Source organism: Tachypleus tridentatus, chromosome 9 (genome assembly GCF_004210375.1).
Source record: "Tachypleus tridentatus isolate NWPU-2018 chromosome 9, ASM421037v1, whole genome shotgun sequence".
In the NCBI taxonomy this organism is placed as follows: Eukaryota; Metazoa; Arthropoda; class Merostomata; order Xiphosura; family Limulidae; genus Tachypleus; species Tachypleus tridentatus.
The window spans coordinates 103,156,939-103,178,237 of record NC_134833.1 but is presented as its reverse complement, the minus strand read 5'-3'; the positions used below and the strand labels follow the sequence as shown (position 1 = coordinate 103,178,237).

Here is a 21,299-nt window from a genome sequence, read left to right as displayed (position 1 = left end):
TTTAAATGAGAAGCAAAAATTTGATGTTCATGTTAAGACCGATTTTTTAAACATTATTTGAAGATAAAGTGGCAATAAGAGAATATTTCAGTTTTGGCATTGGAATATTTTGCAAATGATGAATTTTGTGGAAAGAGATACAGTAAGGGTTAGACTCATGTGTGTTTTTTTATTTCCAGAATAACACGGTTTGATCTGTTGTTTCACAAGTGTTGGCCAGAAACATTTCAGTCCATTTGAACTAAAATGTGAGAGTGGATGAAGTTATCTACGGAAAGTAAAATTCACGAATAGTGTTATATAACATAACAAATATAAACGTGTCGTATTTATTATTTGATTTGATTATGTTTAAAAACATTCAGTCATGTAAATTGAAGGTTATTATGCATTGTATTTATTTGTGTTGAAGATTTTGTTCCTATATAACTAGCAGATATTTACAGGGGTGAAAAGAGTTACAATACTTTTTGACCAATGTTCATTCACAAATCTAGTTGCTTTTGACGTTGGAATTAAGGTTAATTTAAGAACAAGACTGAAACAGATGTGGAAAAATGTATTTCCATAAAATTATTAGAGTGGCTCACTTTATAACAGCAGAGCCTAGCAGGAAATTCGGGAGCAATTTCAATATGAAAACTCGAAAGCTTTAAGTTGCGTCAGAAATAAACAGATTAGATACATTTGGTGGACAATCAAAATAATCTTTATTACAGAAAAAACAAAAACAACTGTGTGTACCTGTATAAGCAGGTGGATGATCATCTGTTTTAAACCAATATATAGAATATCAGCTTTCTATCTCTCAGTATGATTCTTTGTTAAACTAGTTGCTTCAACTTTGAAAACAACAACCAAAAAACAAACTGCTTATTATTTCTCCTATGAGGGCATCGCATCGTGACTGTTGTTCTCTTACTGCATATCCTGGTTGCAAAATTAAAAAAAATCTATTTTAATAGTAAAGGACGTTGCAGCCTTATACCCACCACTGTACTGGTACAGATATGTTTACGATACAATTGCTAGATTCATATCAACAGAACTCACACTTAATTTTTTCAACCACGTTAATGCTATACACTCAAACATGAAATTAACCTGTAAACAGGAAAACTAATCAAATAGCATTCCTCAACCTCTAAATCACAAGAATCGATACACAATTCAAAATAGAAATACACAGAAAAATTACCCATCTTGGATTATATATTTCTTGGGACTCAGCACATTGAAAAATCAAAAACTTAACATATTAAGAAACCAAATAAACACAGTTACAAAGCTATGCTTACCCGATAAAATTAACGGTGAAATCAACAAAATGAAACGACGCTTTACTAACATCAACAAATTTCCTCCAAAAGTTGTTGAAAATATTATACACACACACCTAGATCAACAACAATAAATCCTAAAATACAACAAACTACAAAACCTTACACTGCTGCATCCCATACATTCTTGACATCAACGGAAAAATAACCAATATTTGGAAAAACATACCAAAAGACAACATTCCAGTAAACACAAAATTTATTCAAAAACCAGGTTTCAAAACTAAAGCTCATACTATGTAAAAAATACATTGATAAACAAAGCACCAGCATTATTTATAAAATACAATGTAACTACTGCCACGACTTCTGTATTGGAGGAGCAAGCATAAAAATGGAAACCAGATTAAAAGAACACAATTTTATCAGTCATCTATGAGTTGAAGTAGACACATTGTTGTTTTATATTGTACACAAAAAGATTGTTTTATTGTGTATTGCACTTTGTGTCCTGTTCGTTTATATGACAGCAGAACCTCAATCAATTTTATCAGAACTCAATATCAGTTGGCAACGTTTCCTGTCAAACGTTTGATTATATATTATTGGTGTTGTTTGTTATTAAGCACGAAGCTACTCAAAGGGTTATCTGTGTTTTACCTACCCTAGGCATAGAGCCCCGGATTCTAGCATAATATGTTCGCAGACATACCACTTTGCCACTAGGGTCTCTGATTATATAGTGGATTTTCTTAAATCATCCTTTCAGAAAAGTATTCTGACTTAAAATAACACATCTTTGTTTGTGTAAAAGGATTGGCACATGTTCATGATATTTCAATATTCTGTTTAGAAAAATGTCATGATTTCACATAAAAGTGCAAAGAAATTTATGAAAATTATCTTCTACATAAGTGGCATTAGCAATTATTTCAGCTATAACAATCAAGAGAAATTCTTGGCAATGAAAAGTCTTGCAACCAGCTCTCAATCTCGTACATGAAAATCCTGATGAATCATGTACAAATATTACAAATAATAAAGTTATAAGCATAAATCTACAAACGGGTTAATATTGCTTTTTGAGGACAATAGAAATGATTGGCGAAATTTGTGATATACTTAGATCAAACTGGTTTTACTTATAGTAATGGGATAGGTCTGTTGAATAAGAGGCGATTAAACAAGATATATTTTACAGAGTAGTTCCGAATTTTCCTGAAACCCAATTAGTTAATGAGAATGAAATACAGAAGTTCAGTGCTTTGTAAGACACTTTGGAGTTTACATTTGTTTAAGAAATTGGACAGCTCATTTTAGTGGATGGTAAGCTGATTTATATCCAGTCTGTATCAGTCAGTATTGTATATCAGCCTACTTTAATATAATGTTATTTATTTTTCAGGTAACGTCAGATGTACGTAGAACAACTGGCATTATTTAAGTGATTGGTCATTCTTATTTAAACTTAAAAGCAAAGATGTAGTCAAGATCGAGTGGGTGAGACCAAGACTAAGTGGGTAAAAACCAGAACCTAGACCAAGGCTATTGAGACCAAAGCCATGATTCACATCAATATATTTTTATGTGAAGAACCTTATAATCAAACTAACAATTCTGATTAAAACATGAGCTACAATAATAATAATAACATCAGATCATGTATTACTTCAAACAAGTGGAAAAGAAATATGTCAGCTAGAACAAAAGCAATTTAACTATTTTTGATCACATTTGATTTAGGTTAAACTGATTTTTCTCAAGTAATATTTGATAGGTTCACTTTATAATGAGAAGATTGGCAGAATAAATTATGAAGCCTGAAATTAGCTAACTGAATTCAAAGAGAAAAATAATCACACTAAACATAATATGTTATACAAAATGAAATAATTTTTTATTGAGATTAATGGACAAACACAATGTTTATACTTGCATTAAGACAGTAGATGATCATTTGTTGCTGCGCTTATGAACTGAGCAATAATTTTTTTTTCCTAAAGATGTTTTCCCGTTAAACAAATCACTGAAGAAACAATGTAGAATTTTAAAAACTAATGTTTTGTGCTTGATGGGAAACGGTGGATCTACTCATAGTAACTAGTATTATTACATTAATAGTCATCCTTGTTGAACATACTGGAGGCCATAACATTTAGGTATCACCTGCTTTATCGGTAAAGTATCCTACTGTCATTGACTTTTTGCACAAAGTGCAATTTTACAACAATATCCTCCATGAGCAAAATATGTACTAACTTTAGAGTATAAAAAAGGAACAAAGGCAGCTAGAACGAAGAAAGTTTAATTGTTTACTGGACCACGTATTATGCAAAAACTGTATTGAATCGTTTTGTATTGAATGACTGAAACGTTTTGAAAAGTTTTACATTAAAATAAGAAAATAGGAAACATATGCAAATAGCACATGCCAATATAACTAACTAATTAAAAACCAACATTCACGAGCAATGCCAACTTGGTCAATTTTTACACCAGAAAAATGGAAAACTGTCTATATCCTTGCTTGGGGCCGAAAAAAGGTATATGTGCCAAATCCAATATAAGTTGGTTGAAATACACACAAATAGTTCACAAAAACCTCAACTTGTATATTCCTCGCTTCAAAATAGGACAAAAGACAAAACTTCTTAAACTGTTTGCACTTCTGTTTGAAACATTTAAAAAGTATCTTTATACCAAATCCCATTCAAATTGGGCGAAATACGACGGAGTAGCTGTCAAAAAGTCCTAAAATCATGTTATTTGTGAAAACTTGGCCCTCCTATAGCTGCTAAAAAATAGGCAAATACAACATTTTTGTTTGTCAATGCGTATTTACTGTAGAAAAATATCATTGTACCAAATTCCATGTAAATTGGGAATTGTAAATGACCTACTTTTGAAGACGAAACAATGGAATTTGAATGACTAAATATGCTACTCATGTGAATTATGAGCATTTGATGTTAAGTCAAATTATTTCAGTCGTGAACTCAATTTTCATTACTGAAGTCTCAGCAAAACTAGTTTTATATTTTCCACTATTTGTAAATATTTAAGTGTTTCATTTTAGAATTACTTTCAGGAATTCTAACTTTAAAAAAGTGGTAAACACTTTGATAAATAATGCAAGCAGATCCGGCGCCGGCTTTTTTCAAGTGGGAGGGGTGGTGAAAACTATATAAAATATTGAGGGTGGTCACTGTAAAGATGTGTAGTTCACCAGAGTGTTTGACAAGCTAGTTGAGGTGGCTGCAATTCAACAAGCCTCTCTCTCCTTCCTGTTTTAAAGATGCCTTTGAAAACAAGCGAAAAAACGCTTTAGCTATTTGGCATCCCTAAAAAATTAAATGTTTAAAAACATCCACTTTCTTCTCATCACAGTTTCTAATATATATATATTTTAAATATAAATATCCCACACTTTTATCTCTACTGTTTTTTTCCGCTAAAGATAATATTTCAGAAATGAATGACAAATGTTGTTTGATATAGAATTAATAAGATTTTTTTTTGTTTTTACTAATACCAATGATATTTATAACCACTAGCAAAACATATAGAACGTAACGTGTATTATAATATTGACCATTCCATGCGTTGTATAATTTAATTCAACATGTAAAACTTAAACATTTAAAATCTAATTAAAGTTTCATTTTATAAAATAAAGTGACGAATCAGAAAATAGATTAGGTTTCTTACGTTAGTTTTTTTTTATTGAAATTTTCATTATGATGAGGAAAATAAATTCACGAATAATTAACGGCACATATAAAAATGAAAAAGAAAATATTGTTGCATCCTCTCGTGGTTTAAATATAAACTAAGCTAAATGGAAAACAATGTTATTACTTTTCGCAGTGTAAAGTTTGGTCAAATTAAAATGTATTTTATCAAATATAGAAAAAATACTAATTAATTTGTTTAAAGAGTCATGTTTTTAAAACAAAATGGTTGAAATATCAATGTGTTTACGATAAGATTTTGTGAAAAGCTAAGTTAATAAATATATTTATGGTAAAATTCAGATACGTTGAATAGTGTTGGTGTTGCTATTTCGCTAAGCCTAATTTATATACGACACGTGACTAATAATATTATTATTGTAGTCGAGACTCAAAAACGTTTGGTTGTAGTCATGACTTCGAATGCTTTGTATCCTTATAACCAAAATTCTAATGATAAAAAGCGGACCACGAGCCCAGTTTCTCACGGACAGCTTTTTGAAATTGATTCAGATGAAGATGTATGTGATCTTTCAGATTGGCAACTTTCCTTGGCTTTTAATGAAAAAAGACATACTGAGAAGATTGAAGGGATGAAACCTTTTGCTCACACATGGAGAATGAAAGAGAGAGTAAGATTTCAGCGTAACAGTAACTTACTGTACAGAGTTACTGTATGCAATACATTGTGGTAAAATGTGTATATATCACTGTGAATACCAGATACTACAGGCACACCTGAAAATATGAATGTGTAAAATTCATACAAAATGAAATGTTAAAAAATTACAGTTTAAAACATTCTGCATCAACCTGATTATATGTATCATATTTTAAGTTAACAATTTTATCAATAATTCTTTAAGTTTAACAATACTCGACATTTGCCTAAGATTAACAAACTTTGTTTTATGCATTTGTACCAGTAAGTTACATTGACATTAGTTCACTGGTTAAGCCAAAGCATGAAAATGATATATATAACATATTTTATGTCTAATGTGCTTTTCTTATGGAAATAATTTACTGTGAAGAGAATGTGTTTATTATTAAAATTGTCATTTTAAGAGACATGTAAATTTTTGGAAATAAGTTACATCCCTGTATACTGAGTTGCAGTGTATGCATAGATAACTTAGGTGATGTAAAAGGTAATGGGAGTAGGGCAGCTGCCTGTATAACATTGCACAGGCTATATAGTGTGTACTTCAGAGTTGTCTATAAGTAACAGTACTAATAAACCATTTGAATTGATTTATATTGTAAACTAATGCAGTTCATGCCGTTCTGTGTGTGTGTGGGAGAATACACGTAATTTTTTCAGTATGTGCAAATTGTGTCGTTTATAATGTTTAATAAGCAGTTTCCAGAAGCTCATGTTGTGTGATAGTGGATCTTGGTAAAGTATGGCTGTTGAAGATTTCCCAGTACTCAAGAGAAACCTTGATTTTTTGGTGCCTTGATACTTTACAAGATCTATATGAAACTTGACATACACTAAATTCAAATAAAATGTCATTTCTGAAAATCTTTAGAGACAATTATTCTATTGTCTTACAAGAATTATGTAAAGTTAATTGGAATTATTTTTTTATTCAAGTTCAGAATGAAGGTTATTGCTCAGAAGTTTTGACTAACTTTTCAGTTAATTTGCTAGATTTTCCTCCCTTTTTTGTTTCATTTATCATCAATATCAAATACTGGCAATCATCTCTTTCATCTAGCTGTGCTCGAGGCTATCATCTTTACCCTTGACTTGTTAAATACTAATTGAAACTCTTACAAATTATCTTTATGAAAGTTGTGTTCTGGTTGTGAGGAGAGTACTGTTATTTAAAATTGTGTTCTATTATAAAACAAATGGTTGTTGTTCATACCACAGTTATTTTTCTAATTGTCTGAATCTTGAATACTCAAAGTTTGAAATTTTCTATGGATTTTTGTTTTTGGTGCCTTTCAACAGATGGCACAAGAGTTGTGGTTATACACATAGATGCTGGCATATAACTGTGTCCCTTATAGCAAGATTGATAGTCTTGTCCTTAGATTTGCTCTCCTCTAGTATAGCGGTAAGACTACGGACTTACAACGCTAAAATCAGGGGTTTGATTCCCCTCGGTGGGCTCAGTAGATTGCCAGATGTGGCTTTGCTATAAGAAAAACACAAAAACACATGTCCTTAGATTCACCTTTTTCATTCTAATATATTGGGATATTTAGTTTTTGTTTGAGAATGCAAATTTCTTGGTGGGGAAATATACTGAGAACTAATGTAGCATTTTATATATGCTTGTGTATTTATATATATATTATATATTTCTTTCTGTTTTAAATGGGTGTGTGTTGGCAGATGACCATCCATAATTACACCAGAGCTGGGCAATTTAATCAGTGAATAAAAAACAGTAAATTATCAGGTGGTATCACATAAGCTAATTGACTAACAGAAATAATTATGAAACAAATAATCAAAATAAGTATTTTTTGATTACTTCAACAGTTAAATAAAATCACTATTAAATTGATTCTCATGAAAATAATAAACTAATTATAATTATCGGATACTATTGTTACTGTTTTCAGTTATTCCAGCAGTTGATCAATTGTTTCTTGATGGGCTCAGTATAATTAATGTACATAAAGTTTGTCTACACATTTGCACTATAACTTTTGATACAACTTGCATATCTTCATAACACTCGGTACTCTTTTAGCAAAGATTAAAGTATTTCATGCACAAAAAATCAGATTTTTGAATTAAATATTTGTACTAAAGATTTATTTAGGAAAAGAGAGCCTGTTTTATTACAAGTACGAGTGCAAAGTGATTTAATGTTATGATTTAAAAAAAACTTCCTGAAAATCTCAAATATTATTTTGTAATCTCAGAAACCTTCTAAATATCAATCCAACATTTGTTTTTAGTAAGACTATATTTTTATTTTCTATACTCTCAACTGTGTGGGAACAGTCACTTGACCAACCTTGTAGCTATCATAAAAAATCAGTAAAGGAAATAAATATAAATTTTGCATTTTTCATGTCATATATTGAAGCAAGTGTATATGAAGAATCATTTTCAAAAATGGAAAGAGGTAAATAGGGCCACTGTGTTTGATCCAGAACATAAGTTATATCTCAGCAAAATAAAAATATGTGAGGTTCTTATTTTATATTCTAGCTTGATAATATTAGTAATTTGAGCTCATAATTTGTACAAAACTACAGACTTCGTATTTTGACATCACAAACATTTAATTTTAAACAGTGCTGCATTCAACACACTGCTAAAATCTATATTTAGGTGTTATTTTAATATTTACTTTCAACTTAAGAAATTAACTTGTATATATTATTAAAGTTTGAATTATATTCTATAATTTGATTCCAAACGTATTGACATAGAATCATAAAATAGTACTTCAATAAAAAATTTGGATGCAGTTAATAAATGTGATGACATGTCCTTTCACCCCTGGCCTGTCACAAAAGGGTTAATTGAAATTCCAATTATATCATCTGTAATGAAATCAAGCATATAATTAAAATTAGGATTTCCAATAATTATTATTTTTGTTATTCCAAATATCCAGTTAATCAAAATATTGTTATGTTTGATTGTTATGAAACACAAAGCTCCATAATTATCTGGCTCTGCACAGTTTTAGCCGTTTAGGGTTTTTTCTCTTTTCTTCAAGTCTTTTCAGCTTTGGTAATGGCAAAGCTACTCAGGATATTTGACACTCTCACTAATTTTGAACTTCTGTCTAAAGGAAAGGCAACTGACTCTATACCTATTGCTGATATTTGTTTATTTGCTTGTATGTACTAATCAATTAACAAATACCATGAAATGCCAAGTTATAATAGTCATTATCATACACAAATCACATAATACATTGCAGGTATGTTAATAACCTTACAACTTATTATACAGTTCTGAATAATACTATGGTGTAGAAAACACTTTTGTTTGTTTTTTAATCTGTACTTATTTTTTATTCTTCTTGTAGTTATGGTGGTGGCAGTAATAATACCACATTTATTTGAATAAAATACAAAAGGAAATGGAAGTGACAGTTGTCTTTAAACAAGTTTATTTGGAGCATTTTAGGCTAAAGTTGAATCCTTGCTGATAATAAGTGTACTGTAATGTCAATGTTATCAAACATCTAAGCAAACTGGCTAGTTATGGACAGGTAACCTGCCAATTTCCATTAGATTCAATGGAAATGCTTTTACTTTGAGTTTCAAATAGGCTAAAATTTATATACTGCTTTGTGACACAGCTCTTGACAAGTTGCAAATTGTTATAATTAGACAGTCTAACCTTTACTTCCTTGTCTTGCAATGACTAACCTGAGCAATGCTTGTGGATTTGCCTGGCAAATGAGGTGACCAAAATCTATCTCAAGTAACAATATTGACAGATTTTCTTGCCTCGTTGGATAAAATTTAATAACCATACAGTCCCAAATAAGTATCATACAGGGTGGAAACTGCCTAAAAATAAATAATTGTGCAGGTACAGTTATTCAGAGCTCTGTAGTACTGTATAAGCAATTATTTTTTTCTTAAGTGATCTAAGCATACATCATACTCTGGTCAACAGGCAGTCATATGATGGTTCTTAATGTTGGCTTAATCCTGTACAATTTATAATGATTTATTGTTGACTTAATATTGTAAGAAATATAAACTTTAAAGACAGCAAGGGCCCTTTTGACTCATCTTTTCTATCCCATCCAATAACTGAACAATCTAAATGTTTAAATACAATTTTCAAAGTCAGACCTTATCATTAAAATATTAATTGAACCTTCCTTTAAACTCCCTTAAATTTACCACATCCACCATATCTGAAAACAGTCCATTCTAAAGGCATTCATCTTGTTTGAAAAGTAAATGTCTTGTCAGAAGATACTCCTTACACTGCCAAAATTTATTTCTCCTGGTTTTACAATTCTCACAAGTATATATATATATAGAGTAGGTGGGGCAATGAGGGGTTTAGAAGTATAATACTTAAAGCATAGTGAAAATAAAAACTTTTGGTGAAGTTATTTGATACTTGACATCTGAATACTTAATTGATTGACAAAGAGTATAAAGATGTTCATATAATTTGGTAAATGTATTATATTACAATTCTAGAAAAATTAGCAAAAATATCTAAATATAGTAATAATTAAGATGTAAAATTTATCACAGAGAGTACAACATGGTTAAATGGGACTTTTGTCTCCTACTAATATTTCATTAATTCTGTGCACCAAATTTTTTATGTATACTTATTTCTTTTTTATTGTAATCAGTTGCTTAAAGGAAGAAGTTTCATTTTTCCTTTTTTTAAACTAATTTAAATTTAATGAAATATACTCTTTGCTACATTGTTATATTCTTTTTAGAACAGTGATTGTTAGCCATAATGTTTCTACAAATTCTTGACTAATGTATTATTAGATTGGATGAGTAATCACTGCAAAACCTATTATCAACACGAAAAGCTATGAATTTAGTACTTTCTCTGTGCAGAAAGAAACTATTACATGTGATTGTATATAATTGAAAAGTACCTTCCAATCTAATTTTTTTTTATTCATTCACAGATGAAAACAGTTAGTGTAGCTCTTGTACTGTGCTTGAACGTAGGTGTTGACCCTCCAGATGTTGTGAAAACACAACCATGTGCTAGACTTGAGTGTTGGACAGGTAACCTTAATTAAGTCACCAGATCCACATTTCGTTTAGATTGCGACTCATATTAAGACATAGATGAAGGATATTTCAAAACAGTCAAATTAAAATGAATTACAAATTAGGTTAATTAATTATGACATATTTTAATAACATTTCATGCAGGTACAGATATAACATTAGTCTATATGCTGCAGTATGTTATATTTTTTAAATGACAGGTATGGAGTAAATATTTGCTTTTTATGAAGTGTATTGTCTGCATGAATATATTCATTTTATTTTATTTTTTGTGGTTTTACTAAATACCTTTTTTGATATGATATCTTATTTCTACTCACAAATTAACTTTCTTGATTGTACTGTTTTATATAGGTGCAAATTTCTCTTACCACTAGCCTTTTAACATCCACTTTTTTCCTGCATATTTGTGCAAATGATCATCTAGCAATCCTTTACCAATAGGAGTCAAATAATGCACTTGTTAATCATTTCTCTATTTTCAGTCTTACACTTAAGATATGTTGTTTTTTACTTTTGAATTTCAAGTGTACTTGAAATTTTTTCTAGAACATTTTTCAAAACACTGTTTTTTTTAGTTTAGACTTTATATGTATGCACTTACATTTTCATGTTGTTACTACTACTACTACTACTGCTGTTTATGCTCCAGCAGGATTTGTGGGATTTTAAGGATTGGTTCCACAGTTATTTACTGATGATGTGACTTCTATGATCTGTAGTAAATTGTTTAATTTCATGCAACATTCGCCACCCCTCAAGGAGTATCCTATCATACCAGTGTTTGGTGTGTTCTACAGAGATGATGAAAATTTGGACAGCTTTTTTCTCCCTCAATACGTTTCTCAATTGCTTGGCCTTTTCCTTTTGTTGACTTGATTCATCATGTGTGTTTGATTTTGTTTTGTCTCCTGTTTCCTTTGATTCTACCCCTTATCATTCTTGGAGACAAATCTTTGAGCCAATATCTGATTTTTCCACCTTCATTCTAAATATTGGGGCTCATGCTAATCATTTTGGGGAATGGTTGAGAGTGGGGTCCAGTATGCTACAACCTCCATGTACATTGGATGATTATGCTTTTCGTTTTCTTTTTTTGTAAACCACTCCTATATAGACTTTCAAGCTTTTAAAATTCTTATTTCTTAGTGTGTTCAGGTCCTAATACTTCAGTTTCCTTTTCTTAACCTCAATTTTTTTTTCAATAATTTGAAATACAAGGTTGAATCAGCCCATCTACACCACTCTGTATTCTCATTGTCTTTTTGTTTGTCTCAAACACTTGTTCTTGTTTCAGTGACATTCATTTTACCTTCTAACCTTTTGCCATTCCCAACTTCTTGTTCATCAGCTTGGCACAGTCATTGTGCTGTCCATCATTGTTTTCAGTGCATTACATGCCAGTAAGTTAGAGTCAGTGGGGGCCTGATTATTACAATTTTCCCATATTTGGAGGTTTTTTACAGTCAATCTGTGGTTTTAAAGTTTATTTCTGAAGGTGTGCTGCTTTGTTTTCTGTCACCTTCACCATTGTCTTTCCATCCTTTATCCTTCCACCATCCATGGATTGCTGGTTTATGGCAGCATTTGTCAGAGGTGGTGTAGGATTTACTTCGCAAGGGTGCCGTTGAACGAGAATGTCTTTCTTCTCCAGGATTTTATTTTTGTTTGTTTCTCATTCCCCAAAAAACTGGCAACTGGCACTCAGTGTTTGATTTATCATCTCTGAATCACTTTGTCATTCCCAAGTTCATTGTGAAATCATGCTTGACACCTCGTTGAGGTATTCACTTCAGGTCTTTGGAATTGTTGGGTAAATGTCTTCATAGTCTCATCTCTTCAGCAAACTCATTTTTCTTATGCTTTGTTCATTATGGGTGTGTTTTATTTTTTATTTTTGAGTCCTTCCTGTTGGCATAGCCATGGCTCCCTCCTGTGTGTCAGCATTTTCTTAGACTGATTTAGCCCTCCACACTCAGTTTGTTCTTCAGGAAGATATCAGGACTGGTTGGCTTAAGAAGGTGGAGAAGTCATTCCTCTTACTTAAGCAGCTTCTGGTTCATCTTGATGTGTTTTTCAATTCATTTCTCATTTGGGTCCAGCCTCATCCACTTCAGTTAAGAAATATGGAGCATTTTGTTAGCAAGGTTTTTCCTTATCCTCTTCTTTTGGGAACATTGGCCTCTCACAAGGCCCACGTGACATCTTCAGTATTCGTTAATTGACTAATGGAGCTTTGTTCAGGATCCTTTGGAGGCTCCTTTTACCCTTCTCTCTATAAGTGATAGATTTTACTTGGTGTGTAGATCAAAACTATACTACCATGAGGGTTACTCCTTCTCTGCTTAGTCTGTATTGTCACCTTTTTAACTGATGGTTCCTTTTCTGGTTGGAGAGTGTATCTTGATGGTCAGGAAGTTTTGTGATGGTGGACTCTTACAGAATCCATTCTTCATTTCAAAACCTTTGTTCTTCCTGTTGCATCTTCTGCAACAGGTGGGGATGTTTCACTCAGACAGTTTGACAATGGTGTCCCATACCTCCAAGTGAGGAAGGACATTTATTTTTGGACATTATATCTCTTTTATTGGGCTCACAGCCATCACATTACTCTGCTGTTGTGGCATATTCTGGTTGCCTAGAATATGCAAGTCTATCAGTTGTCCATATATGACAAGATTCTACCAATTAAAGTAGTCCTTGTATCCCATATTTTATGGAATTTATGTGCTCACAGGGGTAACCATGATTTAAATGTACTTGCATCTCCTTTCAGCATGAAATTTCTCTGTTTTTGGTTGTCTGTTCCTTATCCACAGGCAGGTGCAGTGGATGCTTTCAACTGCAGTTGAACTGATTGTTACATTTATGCTGATTCTTCTATTCACCTTTTTTCTCATGCTATTTTAATAGTTCTGATCACTCTTAGCCATTTTATGTTGGTAGCTCCTTATTGGCTGATTCAAATATGGTTTATACGTCTATGATGGACTTTGGCATCACCATCAGTTTCTTTCACATTGTATCCTGTGCTTTTTTATCAGTCTCACTCTGGTATTTGCCATATTTTTCTTTCTCCACTACATCTTCACACATTGATTTTGTATGGTCCATTGCCAGTCAGTATGCACTTTCCAGAAATGTTGCCTCTTTGATTTCCCATCCTGTTTAACAATCTTAGCATGTGGTTTATCAGTGTAAGTGGTCTACATACTTTTGTTGATCTGTAGGTTGTGGTTACCTTTCTACTTCCCTTTCGTGTGGATTCCTGTACGTGGTGAGGGGACCTCCCAGGGAAGGTTCTGTTCTGTCTGGTTATCTTCTCTGGGATCTAAACATCCACCCATGTGTTTGCCGTGCGTGGCGACCCGTGAAGGGGAGGAGAGGATCCTGGTGGTTGAGGGGTCCAACCCTAACACACCACTTTGGCCTTGACTTCCTGTACATGGGCAGCCTTTGGGTGGCCCTGCTTGGGTCAATCAACTGGTCCACTTGTGCTTGGGTTAACCAAGTTCCAGTGTTGGAAGTTCTCAACAGGTGTTGTGGACAATCTGATGTTGGTGTTTGGGTATAGTGCTCACAAAACCCTGGCGTTGCTGCATTGTCCTTGCATGATGTCTTATACTGTGCAGTGTGCAGGAATAATTTCATGTGGCAGTTAATTTGTGACACATTTGTCTTTATTCTATTAACATTTTGAAAACTGTTCACAACACCTCACTTATGCATACCTACATGGAAACCTTGAAGTATTGTGGCAACAAGATTACTTTGTGATTGCATGTTTACAATTTTCAGGTTCACATAATCAGAGAACAGTCCACATAAGTGGTTGCAAAAATAATCCCCCCCCCCATCAGGTGTAAAAAAATCTATGCCCCTGCAAGAAAGGTGATATAAGTTCAAACAGAGGACAACACTGAGGTTGCAATTGAGGAAAGAAGCAGGGTGAAAAAGATGAACAATGAAGAATGAATAAAATAACATAGATAGGACAGGAGACTGGAATACAGATGCAAATCTGGTAAATCAAAATGTGGAAGGCAAAGTAGCTCTGTAACCTGCAGTAGAAAAAACCAAGAAACCTTCATCATAAAGCCAAGTAAAAGAGGATGAAAGATGAAGAACAGTAGATCAAATAGAAAGGTTGATTTATTTATTTAGTGTTTTATGGCACAAAGCAGCTAGGCTATCTGCACCAAATGTCCGGTAAAAAGGTAAAAACAAATTAAATGTAGTAAAATACAGAAAAGGAAATGAAGGTAAAACAAAACATCATTGAAAACTAGAAAAAGCATAAAACCACAGTTGACACCTTGTTTACAATATTAAAAGAAAAAGCAGAGTAAAAGAAGTTGTAAAGTACTTTCTCTAGCAAAATAGTAATGATCATAATTTGCCAGGAAGACCAACAGGTAAGTTTAAGAACCACCGTGAACCACCTGAAGTTGGCCTTTCCAGTCCTGGTTCTGGGTTATGTATCATAGCAGCCATTATCAAAATGTAAAAGAATAGAAGTTTTAAAAGACACATAGCAAAATCGTAATAATGAGTAGCCAAATGTCCAGTAAAAAGATAAAAGTAAAGTAAATGTAAACTAAACATTGTAAAAGTAAATGAAGGTAAAAACAAAACAGCAATTAAAAACAGAAAATTGCATAAAACCGATGTTGACATCCAGTCTATAAAGTTGTAAAGGACTTCCTGTAGCAGAATGGTAATGATCATAATCTGCCAGGAACACTAATAGGCAAGTACCAGAACCACCGTCAGTTACCTGAAGTTGGTCTTTCCAGTCCTGGTTCCGGGCTATGTGTCATTATGGTCAGTACCAAAGGGTAAAGTAATAAAAGTTTAAAAGACATGCAGCAAAATTGGAATAACAACTCTTCTGAACAACTAATGGGTCGTTCAAATGAATAGTTCAAACAGCAGCGTTAGTCACCTGAAGTTGGTCTTTCCAGTCCTGGTTGAGTTATTTAATGTTCTGGCCGTTTTCCAATTTCAAATTGAACTAGAGAGGTTGAGACTTTGAAAAGGGAATCACAATTAAAAAGGTGTAATGAATAAATATCCAACACTTAAATGAGATTAAAAAGATTAATGGCCATTAAAAAACTAAACACTTTATCAAGGTGGACAGTGTCACCATCACCAATAACACTGTCCAACATTACAGATAAACCCTGGGACAGAACATGTTTAAAATAGTGCCGTCGTTGAGAGTCGTAATGATAGCAGGAAAGTAAGATGTGGCTTACAGTGATTTGAGTGTTACACAAACTACACACTGGTGCATCAGTTCCAGATAAAAGAAAATGATGAGTTAAAAAACTGTGACCAGTGCATAGTCCAGTTATAACAACTTTCTCCTTCCGAACTATACGGAAGCTAGATGGCCAAAGCCCAATATAGGGTTTTATTTTAAAAAGCTTGTTGTCGCATTGCTCACTCCAATTGGACTGCCAGCTAGCATGGATCCAAGCCTTGAATACAGTACCATAGTCCATGTATGGAATTGGCACAGTGGTGATAATGCCAGAGCAGATAGATGTAGCTACCGTGTCTGCAAGCTCTTTCCCGCGAATACCAACATGGCCTGGTATCCAGAAAAACTGGATAGAAGTAGCAGTTAATGAGAAATGGGCCAGTCGGTTTTGAATATCAGCGAGAACAGGGTGTGAACCAATGTGTAGCAATTCCAGGGCCAGTAGAGAACTAAGCAAGTCAGTATAAATAGTGCAGTTGGAGTACTGCTCAGCTGCAATATGATCCAGGGCAAGAGATATGGCGTACAGTTCAGCAGTGAACACAGAAGCTGTAGAGGGGATTCTGTGCGCAACCACTGAACCACAGCAAACCATAGCAGAGCCTACTGAATTATGTGATTTGGAACCATCTGTAAAAATTGGAATGTAATGATTGTTCATTAAATAAAAGATGGTACTTCCAATCTGGAGAATCTGCCTTTTTCAGATGACTGAAAGAAAGATCACATTTGGGGGCTGGAATAAGCCACGGTGGGTTGGGCTGACCTATGGATTCTGCAATGTTATTCAAGGACAGACCCAATTCATCCAATTGTGCCTGGATGTGAAGGCCAAAAGGAGCAATGGCAGATCATCTGTTCTGAAAAAGTATGGCCCACTGAGGAAGGAAAACACATCCCCAGGTGGGATGCTTTGGTAAGGAACAAAGTTTCAAAGAATATAATAAAGATAGTTGCAAATGGCAAAGGTGCAGAGAAGGTTCATGAGATTCAACGTAGAAGCTTTGAATTGAAGAGGTGCAGAAAGCCCCAGTGCAGAGTTGAAGTCCTTGGTGATGAATGAGGTCCAGCATCTTTAAGGCCAAGGGTCTGGCAGAGCCATAGACCATTGATCCATAGTCGAGTTTTGATCGAATAAGAGCACAATATACCATTAACATAGAACATTGATCTTCTCCCCAACAAGTAGTAGAGAGGACACGGAGGATGTTCAGTGCTTTTGTGCATTTGACCCGTAGCTGCTTTAAGTGTGGTATAAAGATCATCTTGCAGTCAAAGATAAGCCCCAAGAACTTGGTCTCAGGGACCACTGGCAGCAAAACTTCACCAATATGAAGTTCAAGATCAGGGTGAATACCCTGTTGGCGGCAAAAGCGCATGTAAACTGTTTTAGAGAGAGAAACATTAAAGCTGTTCGCCATAGTCCATTTCAGTACATGATTGAGGGCAGTTTGTAGTTGCCTCTCATTATATCTCATGTTCAACGACTGACACGAGATGTAAAAGTCGTTGACATACAGCTCATTCGCAATAGTGAGAGGGAGTTGTTCAGTGATGGCATTTATCTTTATACTGCTCCGGTCATCAGCCACCTCCTGACCATCAGAGAGTAAGATCGAGAGGGGGACAGAATTTTAGTGCCCACTGACCTTTCAAATCCTGTCCCATATGATTTTGGAACTGGTGGTAGAAGATATACTAGTTGTGAACTTAATCCAAGATTCTTTCTGGCTTTGATGTCTTACCCACCTAGCATGTGCACGGGCCTGTTGGAAAGCGATGTGGTTTGAAAGTGTGGGATATCTACGAAAAGTATCTGAGGCCCGTTTTTGAGTCTTCCGTGCTTAGTGGCAAGCAAGATTCCACTACAAATGAGGATATCGTGGAAAACGTCGAGGTTTTAGGAATACACTGAGCAGCTGCTTGTATAATACAGCAAGTTACCGCTGCCACGCAGTTGTCTATTGATGGCTGATTCACAATGGCAAGATCAAGTTCTGCAAGAGCAGTGAAAGTGGACCAGTCTGCCTGATCCAGCTTCCACCTGGGCATGCGGGTAGGGTGGCATTGACCACGGCCAGTCTCTCTTAAAAGTGTAGGAAAATGATCACTGCCCAGTGAATTATTGCCAACCCTCCATGAAAAATGGGAGAATAATGAAGGTGAGGAAACTGAGAAATCAATAGTGGTAAAGGACTAACTAGGTGCATGAAAATAAGTGGAAAAACCAATATTGAAAAGAGGAAGGTTGTGATTAGAGAGCATACGCTCTAGAAAGTGACCCCTCCCATCAATAACAGCACTTCCCTAGAGGGGATGATGTCCATTAAAGTCCCCCAAGATTAGAAAGGGAGATGGCAACTGTTCAACGAGAGCATCAAGGTCTGATTGATCACATGTCTCTCCAGGGGACAGGTGGAGAGAACAAACAGTGATGGTATGACCCGAGGAAACACGGATGGCTACGGCCTCCAAGGGTGTGTTGAGTGACAAAGACAGGGTGGGCACATGCTGATCAACCAATAGTGCCACATGTCCATGTACTCGTCCATCACACAGCCTGTCATTTCTGTACAGAGAAAACTGCCGAATGGTGACTGTATCAGCAGGTTTTAGAAATGTTTCTTGTAAGGAAAGACATACAGGATGGTAGGAAGCAATCAGCATTTTGATATCATCCAGATTAGAACGTAAACCTCGACAGTTCCATTGTATCAAGGTGGCCATTTTTAATGACGGCTATGCGAAGTGGCTGGAGAACCCTTCTGTTTACGACCATGACTTTTTCCTTACTGTCCTTAGTCGGAGGAGGTCTATGAACCTCCATGGATCCTGCCCTGGGTCGATTTGGCAGGTCTTTGTTATTGGAAGGGGATTCCAGTGACTGAGGATGCAAACAAATGATTGTTTTGCTTCTTGGGGTGGGAGAAAAAGATATATCAGAAGAAATGCCTGCATTTGAAACTGGAGGATGTGGATCTTGAGGTTTGTTGGAATGTGTGGGAGGAACAGAGATAGGTGTGGAAGTCGATTCATCAACCATTTTAACCATGGAGGTCAAAAGGCTTTTCATTTGTTTTGAAAACGATTCTCTTGGAGGCACAGAGAAATCTGTCTGCACTCTCACTGTAGTTGTGGAACAAAGTGCAGCAGCATATGTCCAAGATGGAGTGGTGGGCAGCAATTTCCGAGTATCAGGATAACTAATGTTATGAGTCGTTTTCAAACGCTGCACCTCTTTTTCCTCCAATCATTTTGGGCAAGAACGAAAGTAGGAAGGGTGAGAACCATTGCAGTTGACCCAATGTGGGTCCATGTCACATTCATAGGCATAGTGGTCCTTGCCACCACAACAAGCACATATCATGGAACCACGACATGATGTTTTTGAGTGGCCAAACCTCTGACACTGGAAACATTGGAGAGGGTTTGGAATGTATGGCCGTACCCTGCAAATTAGATAACCTGCTTTGATGATGGCAGGTGCACGTGATGATGTAAATGTCAAAACGAGGGTATTTGTTGGCAGTGTAACTCCATCTTTGCGAGTGGAGATGTGCCTCACTGCAGAAACTCCTTGAGTGGAGAGACCAGCAAGAATCTCTGACTCGGGGACACTCTTCAAATCCATCTCAACAATAACTCCTCGTGATGAATTCAAGGTAGCATGAGGGGTAACCTCAATAGGTATATCCCCAATTGTGATATACTGTGTTGGGTTGTGGATGTTTCAACTGATATGTCTCCAGATCGAAATTTCTTTACTGACTTTGGAGAGCCAGCAAGACCCTCTAGTCCCTTCTGAATAAAAAAGTGGGACAATTGCCCTTCAGGTTTTTCTGAAAGAGAATGTAATATAAGAAAATGAGGTACGTGTCTAAGATGTTGAAGATTGCTGCTCAGAGTCTTCAAGAGGTGGTCGCTTACCTATTGACTGTTTTTTCACCATTTTATTTAAAATTTTTGTAGGAGGATCCATTGGAAAAAAGAAAAATTTCGGTACCCACTGACCCCACCCACCATGGAGCCCTACGAGGGGATGCACTACAATACAGATTTGCATCTGTATTCCAGTCTCCTGTCCTATCTGTGTTATTTTATTCATTCTTCATTGTTTATCTTTTTCATCCTGCTTCTTTCCTCAGTTTCAACCTCAGTGTTGTCCTTTGTTTTAACTTATATCACCTTTCTTGCAGGGGCATAGATTTTTTACACCTGATGGGGGGGATTATTTTTGCAATCATTTATGTGGACTGTTCAATTTGCCAATTGGTAATCTCTGATTACGTGAACCTGAAAGCTGTAAACATGCAGTCACTGAGTAATCTTGTTGCCACGATACTTCAGTGTTTCCATGTAGGTTTGTGTGAGTGAGGTGTTGTGAACAGTTTTCAAAATGTTAATAGAATAAAGACAAATGTGTCACAAATTAACTGCCACATGAATTTATTCCTGCACACTGCACAGTATAAAAGATGGCCATTATACTTGACAAGGTTACTGATAACTTTCATTGCATGAATTATGTTTTCAAACATTAATAAAATTAGTAATTATCCTTGATAAGTTTATATCTACTGAAAAACTGTTCATGTTGTTTGATAAAAATAATTAAAATGTCTTTGCAAACTCTTGATAATAACACATCAATACAATGTAGCACATAATTATTCATACTTTTCATTGAAGTAAGATTCATTTAGTCCTCTAGTCTACAAGTTCCCAAACGTAGACCTCCTTTGTAATGATCTGTTTATGAATTCTTTCATAAGCTCTTCTATATTTTTCTTGTCAGCTTCATCTTTGTGAGTGTAACAAACTGCAAAGTGGTTGAGGCGGCACTGAGACATAGTTGACCTTAACCACGTCTTCAACTGTCCCAATGCAGAAAAGTTGTGTTCACATTTCCAGCTGGATACTGGATACAAGCAAAATTTTCATGAGAAGAAATATTTCACTAAACAACTGCTGGCTTGTTTCATGCATTTTACAGTAAGCATCACACCTTTCAGAGATACTGCTTTTGTTGTTCCTTTGAACATGGGCAACTGAAATTCGAGCCGTTGTTCAGAGATTTCTTGATAGAAGTTTATAACCGAGTTGTCAATCTTGCCAGATGTGATCATGTTCTCAAGTGCCAGATAATGCCTAAAGCCATTGTTGTCTTCATTGAATCTAGTGGTCAGATGTTCTATGACTATGTCCATAAATTCAAAATATTGGCTTCTGTAGTAATCTCCAGCTGTTGCAGAAAGGTGTGCTGAGCCATTACCTGTGATCCTTCTAGGGGGTCTGCAAATG

The 21,299-nt window shown here is 34.8% G+C and overlaps 1 protein-coding gene across 2 annotated transcripts in view; it reads left to right on the top strand.

Annotated features, from left to right (window-relative positions):
- The first annotated feature begins 5,100 nt into the window (after nucleotides 1–5,100).
- raptor (regulatory associated protein of MTOR complex 1) overlaps nucleotides 5,101–21,299 on the top strand; it is a 120,080-nt gene continuing 103,881 nt past the window's right edge. For both annotated transcript variants that reach the window (XM_076456173.1, XM_076456171.1), the window contains exons 1-2: nucleotides 5,101–5,643; nucleotides 10,621–10,723. In XM_076456173.1, the coding sequence (XP_076312288.1) occupies nucleotides 5,425–5,643; nucleotides 10,621–10,723 (322 nt within the window). In that variant the 5' untranslated portion in view covers nucleotides 5,101–5,424. The remainder of the gene's footprint in view (nucleotides 5,644–10,620; nucleotides 10,724–21,299) is intronic.